Raw genomic sequence first — 13,417 nt, 5'->3', positions numbered from 1 at the left:
ACTCCTGTGTTTTAGTCTGTGAACGTGAATAGCCTTGCCATGTTGCTTCCTGCATAGAGTCAGTTTCTGCTGTGGGATCTGCACAAGCAGGAGCCAGATGAAGTACTGGAGAGGGAGGAAACATGAGAGCAGAATGATGATGGTGATGATGGTGGTAAAAGCTATGACTGGGTGGATTAGGTAGGAAATGGAAACTGTCCACATACCCTCCTTCCCAAAGGTTGTCTTCTCCTCCCAAGGCAACAGAGTCAGGGGTTGCAGCCTAGGTTTTTCCCAGGATCTCTGCTGGGAATCAAGATGAGTCAGATCCACAGAAGTGTTTGTATGCCTAACCCCCTTGGAAGGCCTAAGTATTACTTTCTTTCTACTCACGTCCCAGCACAATAGGGATAATAAGGTCTTCATCCAGTGGCCACAGTGTTGGAAATGTGGATGGCCTGGCTCATCCATCAGGTGTCCAGGTGTGCRGTGTTATAGAGGACCAAGCCAGTGTGACTGCAGTGCCTGAGTGCATTGTAATACGTACTTTCTGCATACTACAAAGTTTCTTTGGCTGATGTTTTTTGATGAAGATCCTGAAGTATGAGCCCATCTTCTTGAAAATACAGGCTCCCATGTATGTTGTGATGGAGATTTTCTTTGTGCTCAGTGGTGCTGTTCAGGTGTGTTCAGTTAATCTCAGAGARGAAGCAGAGGTGCAAGGGAGCCTTGCAGTGTTACAAGGATGTAGTCTGGTTAGCCAACAGTCTTCCGGGGGAAGCATAAGGAGTGGGGGGATGTTGTACTTGCTGATCATTCTAGGATTGCATTCCTGATGGATGTTAATAGGAACAAGACATTTGTTTGTAGGGAACTGTATTGGTAAGTAGGGAGCCTGTCTGAAGGGTCTTTGGAAATAGATTTTGTTTTGTGTGAGAGAATTTGGTAACCTTTTGAAAATCTCAGTTGTGTCAGAGGTGATGTTAGGCTGAAATATCAGTTCTCTGCAATCATGGCACCTTCTAGTGTTCAGTGTGGAAGATGCTGCATGTTTCTTTTCTGAGTGATATCGTTCACTGACCTGAATGCTTTTCTCTGGCTCTTTCAGGATATTGTGTCTGCAGTTGTTTTATCTTGCAAGGCTCAGCAGAATTCCCTGGAGTGGTTTGAAGTTGATGTACTTGAGTGCCCTGTGGTGGCCGCTTCCAAGCTGAGCGGAGTGCTCATCTGAGGAACATCCAGATTCCCATACTTCCATCTCCCAGAACCAGTCTCCAGTGTCTGTCCTTTGCTTGCTTCAGCCTGGTGGGGCAATGTGGCCTGAGAAGCTTGATTAGTTCATGATTATCACTGATTTTGTGGTATGGAAAAGGCACCGCTAGTGAGGGCGGAAGGAGTTTGGTGTTGTGATCCTTTGTTTTCTGTCCCTTTCTTCATACATTTTGTGCAGTGTCATGCTGTTAGGTTCATAGAGTGCAGCTTGTCTGAATGTTAGGTGGTGCTGCAGAAATGTAAGAGCGGAGGTGGAGGGCTTCACTGCTGGATGGTTGAAGGAGGCACTTGGTTCCTCTTTGCCTGAGCTAGAATTCTTTCTTTAGCTTCCCCTCCCTTCAGACCTAAAGCTCTCATTTGTATTGGAGGTATCATTTTATGTGCCTATGCAACATCTCTGCTGCTACACTGAGGAGTAAGGCTAGGTCTGTTCTGAGTTCTTTGGGGTGGTCAGGCCACTGGGAAGTCATAAATAACGTGGTKTAGGTGAGAGGAGCCATTTTCTGGTCTGGGTCTGGAACTACCGACAGCTCCAGGGATTGTGAGATCGATTCCCACTGATACCACAGGTTGTTAGACAAGGTTTGTGATCTTCTTAGCATATATTTTCTAAATTGTATGAGATGAATATATTTTGCCTAGATATTGATACCCGTCTGCCAGATGATGAATGAATGGGTTCCATTTGACAGGAGTCTTGATTAAGGAATCTAGGTTTGTGCTTCCACCCAGAAATACCCACAGTACCTGAGCTACTCTGTCTTTGCTTGTAATGACAAGTGCTTTAATGTGATCTTTCACCTCCTGGATCATCTTGCAAGGGAGCAGAGAGGATGCACTAGCATGGTGAATTGAGAAGCAGGAAGAACTTGCAGCAACTGCCAATGCCAAGAATATTTCTTGAGATGGATGTATTGCTTGGTGCACTGGCTACCTGATGGGGCTGCATCTCCTCAATYCTCAATTGCCAGGTTGTGAATATGAAGACATTTGTAATCTCTCTAGTAAGAGGGTTTAAGTGAAAATGCATGAACAAACGGTTAGTAGGTGTGTGGGTATGAGAGACAAGAGAGTATCTGCATCTGTCCATCAGTCTGGTGATTCCCCTATGACATAAGTTTTCTTAGGTCAGATTCCTTGGCATTTGAGTCATTGGAAGCCAASTAGTGTCTGCTTGTGTGCCTGAGTCATCTTCTGACAGCAGGTCTCTTGAATCTGTCTTGCCACTGTTGGTAAATGTGGGGAAAGAAAAACAGGCCAAGCACTTTAAAGAGGATAGGTGATTTAATCTAAACAAAGATCGATAGTACTGCAAGAGAGAAATAAGCAAATCCCATTGAGTATTTTCATGCGATAATACCTCTGTCTTGGATAGAATATGTGGTATTGATATACACAGGAAGACAAAGTTTAGTTAYAGCAAAATCGGTTATAGCAGTTGATATATCCCAAAGTAAGTGGTGTGTGAAGTGTACCTTCYAATATGCTTGTATTTTTAGTAGTAATCCCTATGGACCTCAGCTACCTCAGGTAGACTTCAGCCATCTAAATACCACTGTGGAAAACCTAAAGCTATTAGAAATGCAAGAAAATACAAACGAGTGCAGAAAACCCTTATATCCATTTTGTGTATCTGTKTATTTACCCCTTCCCTGGAAGTTACCCTTACTACCAAACAGAAGTCTTTGAGGGCTTTTACTGGAGGACGAGTTGCTTCTGAGAAGCTTTAAGGATTTTTTCTTATTAGTTCAAGGATTTTCCAGTACATTTTCTTAGTTGCATCAAGGCCCCAGATGAAATCTAGGTGTCCCCAGTCAGGAAGATCCTCATGGTAAATGAGATTAGTGATCCGAGGAAGTAGCTTTGCCATGTCTTTTGGATCTGCAAACTTGTCGCGCCCACCGCTCCAAAGAGCAACKGCTGTGTTCATCTTCTCTATCTCGTATACAGGAGGAGTAGACTGGAAGGAGGGGAGGAGACTTGAAGTGAATGCTGTTACTCTTCCAGAAACTTTTCTTAGCAGAAAGGTTCTATGCAAGCATCTCTTTGCTTCCCTCCCTCCCTCACCACAGTAAAACAGTCAGGACCAAGCCTGCCCTCTCGGTGTTTATTTCTCCCTACTCCGTTCCTTGTCTACTGTGAGGAGCAGCGATCTGTCCTATTCCTCGGCCTCTCCGCAGTGCATGGATACACATTGTCCCGCAGTAGGAGTCCTGCTCATGCCCTTGAGAGGTGGGGCTCTGGAGAGAGCAGTATTTGTGTTCACTGAGCAGGGACTGCAGARCTGTTGCTTATGTGTGTCCCCTCCCCACCTAGGCTGGGATGCTCTTCGGGTTTGGCTGAGGGTATAGGAGTGAAACTGAAAGTCTTAGCTGTTATGCTGGGATGTAAGTAGCAAGAAGCAAGAAATACTTTGGCCATGTATAATGTGCCATAAGACAGCTTGAGGGATCGTGGACACGTGTGGAACTGTTGGATATGTCTTTGGAGCTTTTCTGCCCCTGAAAAGTCATGTGCCCTGATTCAGACAGGGTGCTGCAAGTCAAATGTGCAGAGTAAGAATCAAACGATTGTCAGCTGATCGGAGAGCTCCTCATAGCTTAGGTAAGAGATCCATTTCCTCCCTTAACTGAAAGGCAGACCTTGAGGATTTTTTGGGAGGAGTTACCACTCTGTAGTCCTCCAGTCCCGGGACTTGAGTGTGGGTCTTGCCTTTTGGGAACGGCGGGTAAATTGTCGTGACACGGGACACATGCTCGCGTCAGTGAGGAAGAGAAAATTGATGAAAATCAACTTTTGTTTGCTGTCTACAAGGAACTCCCTATGCTTTGCCTGTGAATAAGCTTTTACACCTGTGAGTATTAGGTTCAAGTGAAAGATTATCTCAGACCACTCTCTCTTTGTCTCAGTAGCAGATGAGGTCACAGGTCCTAAAATCTGAGGGTTTCCATTCTTGGTTGGTTTCTATTCTTAGCCAGAACCCAAGGATGAGTTCTCAAGARAGCCATATTGTCTTACCTGGTTGTATTTCTTCATGTTTTCCTTAGCACCATAGTCATAAGCTTGAAATCGGTCTGCATGCATTAGCTGTTAATATTGCAACACGAACAGATACAATGGAAGTGTTAACAGACTGAGAAGCAGAGTTCAGGGGCCAGTTTCCTCCCTGAGATATATAACGCGCTGCCCGGACATGGACTGTGACTGACTCGTACCTCTTCCCCTGTCTGGTTGGTGGTTTCCGTAAGTAATGAGTATGGGCCATAGGCTGAATGGCTTTATTGCTTTTCTCCTTTCTAACTTTCTCTCCTGATCCTCAGACGTCACCTTTGGCATGTTTGCTTATTAAAATGTTACTTGACTTAGTTGAGTAAACTTGGGATTGCTGTCTTCACCTATGGCTATGTTCAAGTTTCCCTTTGGAAAGATGACCTGAATGTGTGGAGTTGTTGGGGCTATTACTAGTCTAGTGTACTGTGTGCTCTCTCTTCATGCGTCTTCTCTCTTGGCTGTCAGTTGTGTCTGGTCTACCCATAGTAGTGGTAACATTTCCAGAGATTCCATACTTCTTGCAGGAGTTTGGCTGTCAGAGGTGGGGTGTGATTAGCCTGTCACTAAAGGGTAGTCTTCTTGAATCTGTGTTGTCCARAAAAGTTGGAATCTGTCCTGCTAAGAGGTAAGTGGTGGTGGTTGTTGCTTTTATCCAAACCAGATAAGTAGTTTGATTTGTGAGTAGCTGTCTGTGTAATTTAGGGTAAGAGAACATCATGAAACTGTTCTTGAGTTATCCCTACAGTGTCTGGCTTGGGTTATATGSATTGACTTCAAGGCTTTGAGTAATCGAGGATRTGCTAGAAATCTGCTGGTTTGTCTCCATTTGCTGGCTTTGGGTTCTGAGGCTGTGAGTGCAGGGATTTTTTGTTGGGGTGGTGTGGTTCAGAGCATAGGCAGAACAAGCTCAGACCTGAGAGTGATGTAAAGTGACAGCAGAAGGTGCAGTTCCCCACTTCCTCATTATGCCAGTGGAAGCATTTGCGTGTTTAACTGACTGTGGGAGCTGATGCAGGCTGCAATTAGTCATTTAGGGGAAAGCTTTAACCTGGATCACTTCCCTCCTCTGGCTTACCGCCTGGCTGCCCAAGTTTCCACTATAGTGCCCRCCAAGTGCCTACGCTGTACTCGAGTTCCTTTGTGGCTTTTCAAGGCAAATGTCTTCAGCAATAAAGTTGAAGGCTGGAAGTCACTAGAGGCTAGCGTGCAGAGGCCTGGTGTGCCACAGGGAAATGTCATTGCCTGATACCAAAAGGACGGTTCAGGCAACTGCCCTGCCCAGAGGTAGACAGCACTCCCTCCGTGGCAGGTGCTCATGGCAGTATGTGAGAAGATATTTTGGGCAGATTCCCAGACCCACCATCTCTGGACTTCCCTCTAGTCTGCCAGTTGAGTGGAAAGCAATAGAGTCAGTTTATACATCAGTACATAGTTATACCTGATGCCAATGAATGATGTTCTGAACTGAYGTCCCAGCCGGGTAATGTGCTACATACACATCTATTTGACTCTGAGGAGAAAGCAGAAATGCTAAAAATGCAGAGATCCAGTGTTATGACAGAATAAAACTGTGAAGGACCTCAGTAATGTACTGCTATGTAAAAAAAATTTTTTTTTACAGGATATTCTTGAAATCGCAAACAGAAGGCTGAGGAGAGATTCATAAAATACATGATTTTACAGTAGGAATTAATAGGTAGAGTTTTATGCTTTTGAAATAGTCCCACATTAGTGCTTAGTCATATGGAAAATAGCATTTGGGGAGTATGTAGGAAGGCTTTTCCTATTTTTTACAGTTTGTCTGATGCCTCTAAGCAATGCTGTGCTTAATCAGTACAAGAGGATTGTGAATAGATTGTGTGATGGGCGTAATGAGACTATATGTGTTGGGGGGATTTTTTGAGAGGATTTTTTATACAATCTGAGTGTGAGAGAGCAAAAGGCAGTAGAGAACAGAGATGTGGAAGAACTCGATGGGGGAAAAAAAGATAGCAGCCAGAGCAAAATGATGATATCTTGCTGTTGAGAGAAGTCTTGGGACTCAGTTTTGGCCTGAAAAGTTTTGACATGTAGGAAGGAGAAAGAAACAATCTCTTACGTTCTGGGGATGTGGATGTCTTCRTTAGGAAGGAAAATATGAACGATACAAAAGAAACAAGATACTTCTCTATCATCTATTTGTCCTTTTAAAAAGGATTTGATATTTGTCTAACAATTCTTTGGTTTTGCCCTCAGAAAAGGGGACAGCAAAGGTCCTTAGTGCAAGATAAAACCTGATTGAATTCAGGTTTCTTCCATGTGTGATTTGAGTTGGTTAATCTCATCATCAGCTGAAGTCTTAGCTCTGCAACTGTCTAGATACAGGGCAGAAACATTATTTTCTGTCAAAGTTACTTTAGCTTTATTGGTATTAAGATGCTCTTGGACATGCTTACCGTGTTCAGATTTCCTGTCCTGCCCCCAGCTATGTAAGAGAGGATACTTCCACAGGCTTTTCCCCAATATCTACAAATAAATATCAGAGGCCTTTTCAGCAGTTCATTCTTGTGAAAGATTCCTTTGCAGCCAAGTGTTAACTGAGGAGGGAAAAGTACAAAACATTTTTTTTCTTGTTACAGAATCATGTAATGCACAAAACCTCTTGCCTAATGGCCTAGTCTCTTAACTCAGATTGCTGAAACCTCTTGCCCTCCACTACGCCGTAAAGTATTTTCTTCCCAGGAGCACACCATGTGTTCTTCCTGCCTGGACTTGAGTCATGGAGGAAGCTATCCTTCTGTTTCTACTGCAGTGACCGCAGTAAGAGAGGGTAGCTGACTGCAGTCGTGGCTGCAAAATATAAGGAGTCTCTCTTTGCCCCAGTAAGTCTTCCAGGTGGGTGCACAAAGCTGTACTCTGAATATTGAGACTAAACCAAGAGGGAGCAGGCAAATGAGAAGGGTGTGGAGTCAGACACCCTATAGCCACATAGTGGGTACAGAAAGATACAGGGATAGAGTGGGTACAGGGAGACAAAGAGTGCACGCTCCTGCAATTTGGCATAAAAGTGGAGATTGCAGGATTTCTACCATTTCCAGAAAAATGTATTAAATTGGTCAGTTCTAGTGTGAAATAGGTACCTCTCTTTAAGAGCTTCCTTGTTACTAAACCTTGAGTAATTATTTCACAAGCATAAAGGAACTGCAAGGATGACATGATCTGTCTAATGAATTTGGAATGTTAAATGTCTTATTTGCAGTTTTCTACTAGTGCTTAAGGCTAGGTTTAGTAGAGTATGTAGACTCAATTATCCTGGTATTTGTGAGTTTCCTCCAGAAATACTTGATGTAAATAAATGATGGCAAAAGTATTTCTTTTACTGTAATGAAATTCCAAAAAGAGAGATTATGTCAACCCTTGAAATTTATCTCTGTGGAAGCTAACATGTACGAGCACTATTAGCACTCTGATATGTTAAACTCAGTCTTAACTCATCACCTTCTTAAAAATCAGCTCAAGTTGAGTGAATCCAGTAGAGACAAAGCAGACAATTAGGTCCTTTAGAAGGAAGAATAGCATACCCTGAGAAGTGGTTGAGGAATTCGTGTAAGTATTATCAGAGCACTGGAAGCATGTGTAATTGTGACCACTGGTCCTAAAGCAAAGAACACTTTGATCCTTTGAGCCAACTCAGGATAAGTAGAAAATGCTATGAAGCCTGCAAACACAGAAGAGAGAACCTGAGTTAGTGAAGAGATCTTCCACAGACAAAATAATTGAAAAAGCAGTAGGCAGCAAACAAGAAGTCAGATAGATTAGCAGTTCATTGTCTGTTGTTTGCGCTGCATATTTTACCAGAAAGTGTTTGATGCTTGACACTTTACTTGGGAAGCTGAGTTCATTCTAAAGATGCAGCTTTATTAGAGTATGTCTAGACTTTCACTTTCTCAGAACTGACAATTTTGTGTTAAGGCCATTTTTCAGGAAAAGATATATTAATCGGATTTTCTTAATTCAGGTTCCTTCTAAAGTTCCCAAAACTCTAATAAAATAGAGTTTTTCAGTTGGTAGTCTCTAAAAGACTATATATTCATGCTGGCATGCAGTAGTACAATAATTATCTGAAGGCTGAGAGGTTAAGAACAAGTGTTTGACTTGTAAGTAAGTGCAAACTTAGAAGGGTGAGTGAACGCACAAATAAAGGAAGAATTTGGGGAAGAAGGGAAGAGAGACTAGAGAGGATGCATCTCATCCTGCTTCCTGAATACATCCAGATTTCTCCACTGATGGATTTGGTGACAATTTTAACTGATTTTCTAAAACTCAGGTACCTAAAAACAAAGAGGATTATGTCTTTGCCTACATTGTTTGTTTTGCCAGACGACCTTTATGAGTGGAAAGGAAAATAATAGTCTAAGCATATGGCCCCATGTTACTTCCCCCCATTTTCTTCTCTAGTCTGATTTTAGTGTTGTTAAATGGATATAGCATACCATGGCCCATTGGATAAAACCAGTACCCATTCAGGGATCTTAGGCATAAACCAGAAACATCAGGAACTGTCAACTGATGCTAAATGTAAGTAGGTTGCATTCATAAGTGAGTTGATGCTGGTACATAGGTGCTAATAGCAGGGAAGTTTTTAGTATTGATGTTTCTTTTCTCTTTTCCGGTGTCTGATAGTTTGTTTTTATACAGTAGTGTGGCCAGTTATAGTCATTCATCAGTTATGTTTTAACTGAGATTAAGTCATGAGACTTAGTAACAATTAGGTTCTTTCTTTCTTTTTCTTCTAACAGTTTATGACTGTTTTTGAACTGTTTTATGGACTACCGTTTTTAGTATTTACATCTACTCTATGAGGATTAGGTATATCTGTCTTAAAAACTGAGCTTCCTAAAAGCTTACTGTTGCCGAAACTTTAAGAAAAATATCCAAAGCTGCAAAACTATGATAAAATAGAAGTAAATGGCTAGACTGTAATAAGGATACTTGGCAAACTGTAGTACAGGATGCTTGGTAAATAATAGCTTTTATGTATTCGTAATCCTTACTTACAGAAGTTAGAAGCATTTCTGGATCTTCTCTTTTATTTCYGTGTTTCAGATAAACAGAACAGTTTTAGAAAAGTTTCCCGTATTTTGCAAATGTCAGGTCAGAAAGAACTTCTCTACTTCTCCCTTTAATAACTTCTAAGAGAAAGACACCTGACAGAAGGAGGTGTATTGCAATCAGGTTGTGACATTAATTGTTTTGTACTCATGTAGTCCTAACATTACCTGCCGTTGAAGCCTCTGAGTGGCCAACGTAATATATTTGCTTCTGTCCAGTTTTATTCATGGTGAAGTACAGCTCTGCTGGAAGATCGTATTTACCTATCTCATCAAAGCTACAGGGGAAAAACACAAAAACGTGATAAATGGAAAGGTTGGCTATCACAGCATGAATTTCTGAATGCTGATTTTCTTCATAGCACTGAGCAGAAACCATTCAAAGATGAGAATACACACTCCATCTGGATTCTTTGTTGTGAGTGGGGAAAGGGATAGAGGCATGCAGCTGTGCTAGCAGTCTGCCTGGGCTCTCTGCTGAGGAAGTACCAGTTTTGTCTGTTAGCTGTGGCCCTTGGGGAAGTAGATTTAGTCATTTATTTCTCAGTTTAATTATTTCTCTCTTGGTTGAGTTCAGCTGTGAGAGATCACAGATTTCTATACCAAGCTGAACAGCCTGCTCTCCTGTCTGCACTGGGGTGATGGATTTTGGTGGGAGACAAAGATTACAGATGCCTCCCAACTTTGGAGGTGTTTCACCCAAAGAATCCAGCGCTGTGTATGGACAAAGGTGGTGGGTGACTAGAGTGTTTCCAGCTTTACTTCTGTGTGTACTGGCTCCAGAAGAAGCTGTCCAGATAACCCAGCCAAGCCCTTCCCCCTGACCCTTGTGATACGGCCTGAGTGGCTGCATCCAGGGAGGTGATTTGCTTCAGTCCCCTTGAATGTTGTATGTTCCACTTGAAATCAGGTAATATGAAAACGAGTAGCCTGAAGAGGAAGGGTTCTACACCCCAATATTAATTCCCCAAGCTTGCTAGTCCCCTGAAAGTTGCTTTCGTCAATAATTGCACAGAAGTCAGTAACTCCACAGAATACCTGAACTGCCAGAACTCTTTCTGGCACAGTCTAAGGGTTTTGTGTTTTAAAGACCAAGTGTTCCCTCGGCTGTTTCCCATCCAGACGTCATAGCCAGCATCTGCTAGGATAAATGCCAGGCTGTTGTTGGGCAGATTAGAAATCCAGTGAATAGAATCTCCTACAATACCGTGGTGTAGAAAGACTACAGTCTTTTTCCCTGAAAAAGAAAAGAGTGCACTTATCCTGTAGAAATAGGTTATTTTTAGTTAAAACTGGGGTGCAGAGTTTGGTTTGGGAGGATTTTTTAACCCTTCCTTCAGTAAGCTTATGGATGTTGACCGTGGGTTTTGGGGCTAAGATGCCTGGAAGATTGGGTTCCACGCACGCAATCTCATTGTTTCATGTGAGTACTACCAAATGAAGAATGTTTTGAATTGGCCAGTCCCCACGTCCTTCTGCACTGAGAAACCAACCTAGAGATCTCTTGGTTTCTACCACCAATCGGTAGAGGTGAAAGACTGAAGATAGAATAAGCTTACCAAGACAAAAAAAGGAAGAGCAGCAAACAAAGTATCAGTATCCAGGATTTGCAGCCTTGAATTCCTGGTACAAATTTTCATTATATCAAGAATCTGTCACCAATGGGGTGATTCAGAATACTCAGATTCCTTAACAGTATGTTTTCTATCCCTCATAAGGCAAGAAATCTCTATTTCAATGTTCAGTCAGAGACATTGGCAGGAACTCTCTCATTCAGCATAACAAAAAAGCCGTTTTTAAAAATCTGCGTTGTTTAGGAGGCTAAAGACAAGAACACTTTCCAGACTGCCAGCAATTATACCTTCTATAATAGGAAAGAAATGGAATTATGGAAAACAGTCATAAGAATTTGAAATCTAAACAGAGACACTGAATGTGCAGACTTGAGTTTGGTTCAGATTTCAGCCCAGATTCCTGACCAGGCACTTTTGCTGCAACTGAAACGTGGAACACGCCATTGCACGTGGAAAGGTGAAAGAAAGATGGGTGCCCATGTAAGAGCTGGCTCCTAGACCTTCCTTATGTGCTGTAACTGACACACCTGTATTCCGACTGTTCCTCCCACCAGGAATTCTGAAAACACGAAGAATGTATCCATCCTCAGTCGTAACTTCGTACTCCTCACTGGGGTACCCATGATGTCTGATAATTTCACTCTGTAGGAAGCCAAAGGAGAACTTTGTTACAAACTTTGACAGTGCAGAGGTGGGTGGAGAAGGAGGTGTCTGTTTGGAGGCGGCCTCTGTGCCAGAACGCGAAACTAGCCAAGAYGTTACTCAATTGTGGAGGAGCTGAGGAAGGGCCAGGAGGGCAAATGTGGTACCACGGAACTTATTGTCTTCTGCTGCACCTTGTGCTGGTGAGAAGGGTCCCCGAAAAGATTCCCCCAGGACAGCACAGCACAGTTTTGCCCATGCTCCTCCCTCCTGGGAAGACTGCAAAAAGCAATCAGAGCAGGGTGATGTGTTTTGTGTGTGGTCTTTAATATGTGGTCTTTAATGCTGTGTCTCTCAAATAGAAATACCAAGAACTGCATTGTCCTATTTTGGAAGGTAAACAAGCTGGCCAGGGTGGCTGTGGGCTGTTTGGGGACAGTAGTGCAAGGCTGGCATGTGGACTGTCTGAGAGTTAAACATTACTGGTTTTGTGAAAGATTCATGAAGGGTCTTGTTGACATGCCCCTCTGTTTTTTGGTGTAGGTGGGTAGCCAGACATGTTTAGGTGTTAGTTGGCTAGTATTTGACTCCATATGGGCCAAACTGGAACTGCACTGGGTGGCTAACCTGCTGGCCTGAGTGCAGTATTCAGCTGCATTGGCTCCTTGATTGTGTCTGCTGCGGAGCAGAAATGTCAGAATTGCGTTTCAGCACATTCCAGTTTTTAGCAAAGGTTTGCTTCCCTTTAGACAAGAAAGCAGCTGCTGCCTCCACTGCTAAGGTGGTGGTCTCTCAGGCAGCTCACACTGTTCAGGTAAAAAGCTGTAGTTTCACTAATTTCTGGAGCTGCCTGTCACGTTGCTGGAGGAACTCTGTCCTCTTGCTGTGGTTGCACTCTCCCACTCTTCCTGCAGTAGCCCAGAATGTCGAGGCATGCTAGGAAGGGTGACTGTGTGATGACAACTTGCGGTTATAAACATAGCCCAGGCTTCTGATGGGGTTCACTCCAAATGTAGGCAGGGAAACAAGCAGCAACACAACTTACAACGTTCATGAAGCATTCGGGGTTACGAGGCTTCCTTTTCTGGATTTCCTCTGAGTTCAGAGTRTAGGGGAATCCTGCTGAAAAGGCAATTCCTTGGACGCACAGCAGCATAAGGAGGCACCACATCTCGGGGCTGTGTGAAAGAGCACATGCACGTGTGTTTTCCCTGCCTTAGAAAAGGGGTCTTTCTGTGCAATTCAAGAGCACTAAGTGGGGAGTCTCCTGAAGGCCCCCAGGATGTGTTTCCCTCAGGGTCTGACAGAAACAGGTACTTGAAGTGACCAGAAATTTCTGAACAGATTTTTTCAGAGCAGAAATTGTAGAGCAACGTCTATCTAGCACAAGTGTACGATGACTCGACCTATGGTAGACTTCCTTCAAGGCTTTAGTCTTTGTTTATTTATTTTCTTCCCCTAGAACCTAGTTTATCAGAGCGGGAACACTGCTCCCTGTGTGCCTCCCCGGCATTTTTGTCAGCGTGCAAATTTTGTCTGAAAGACTTCCTAGAAAAGGGAAGAGCAGGTAGCATGTCCTAGAGAGGTCCTGGATGTGGGACTCCCAGCTAAAGCTGTTTGGAAGGGAAGAGAAGTACTGCCATGTTGAACACGCTCAGTGCAGGACAACCTTCCTTGCCTCCAAGCAGCTACAGGTAGGCAGGATAGGATTTTTGCTTCCAGTGTGAAGAACTGTACGAAGAGGATTGATCCCTGGAGCTCAGGACTGTGGCATAACTGGAAAAGCCCCTTTGCACTTAACTGTTCTTA

At 43.3% G+C, this 13,417-nt stretch overlaps 1 protein-coding gene across 1 annotated transcript; it reads right to left on the bottom strand.

Moving 5' to 3' along the window:
* Positions 1-2,977: 2,977 nt before the first annotated feature.
* Positions 2,978-12,779, bottom strand: LOC146584443 (lipase member M-like). The gene is made up of 9 exons (XM_085324833.1): positions 12,654-12,779; positions 11,494-11,608; positions 10,431-10,629; positions 9,561-9,670; positions 7,863-7,999; positions 6,738-6,878; positions 5,741-5,812; positions 4,270-4,338; positions 2,978-3,211 (listed from the first exon to the last, which is right to left on the bottom strand). The coding sequence occupies exons 1-9, from the start codon at positions 12,777-12,779 to the stop codon at positions 2,978-2,980; spliced, it is 1,203 nt and encodes a 400-aa protein (XP_085180959.1).
* Positions 12,780-13,417: the final 638 nt, after the last annotated feature.

This window comes from Rhea americana, unplaced genomic scaffold (assembly GCF_003343005.1).
Source record: "Rhea americana isolate MKP2758 unplaced genomic scaffold, rheAme1 scaffold_93, whole genome shotgun sequence".
Lineage (NCBI taxonomy): Eukaryota > Metazoa > Chordata > Aves > Rheiformes > Rheidae > Rhea > Rhea americana.
The sequence above is the reverse complement of the archived record's forward strand: the minus strand, read 5'-3'. Positions and strand labels throughout refer to the sequence as shown.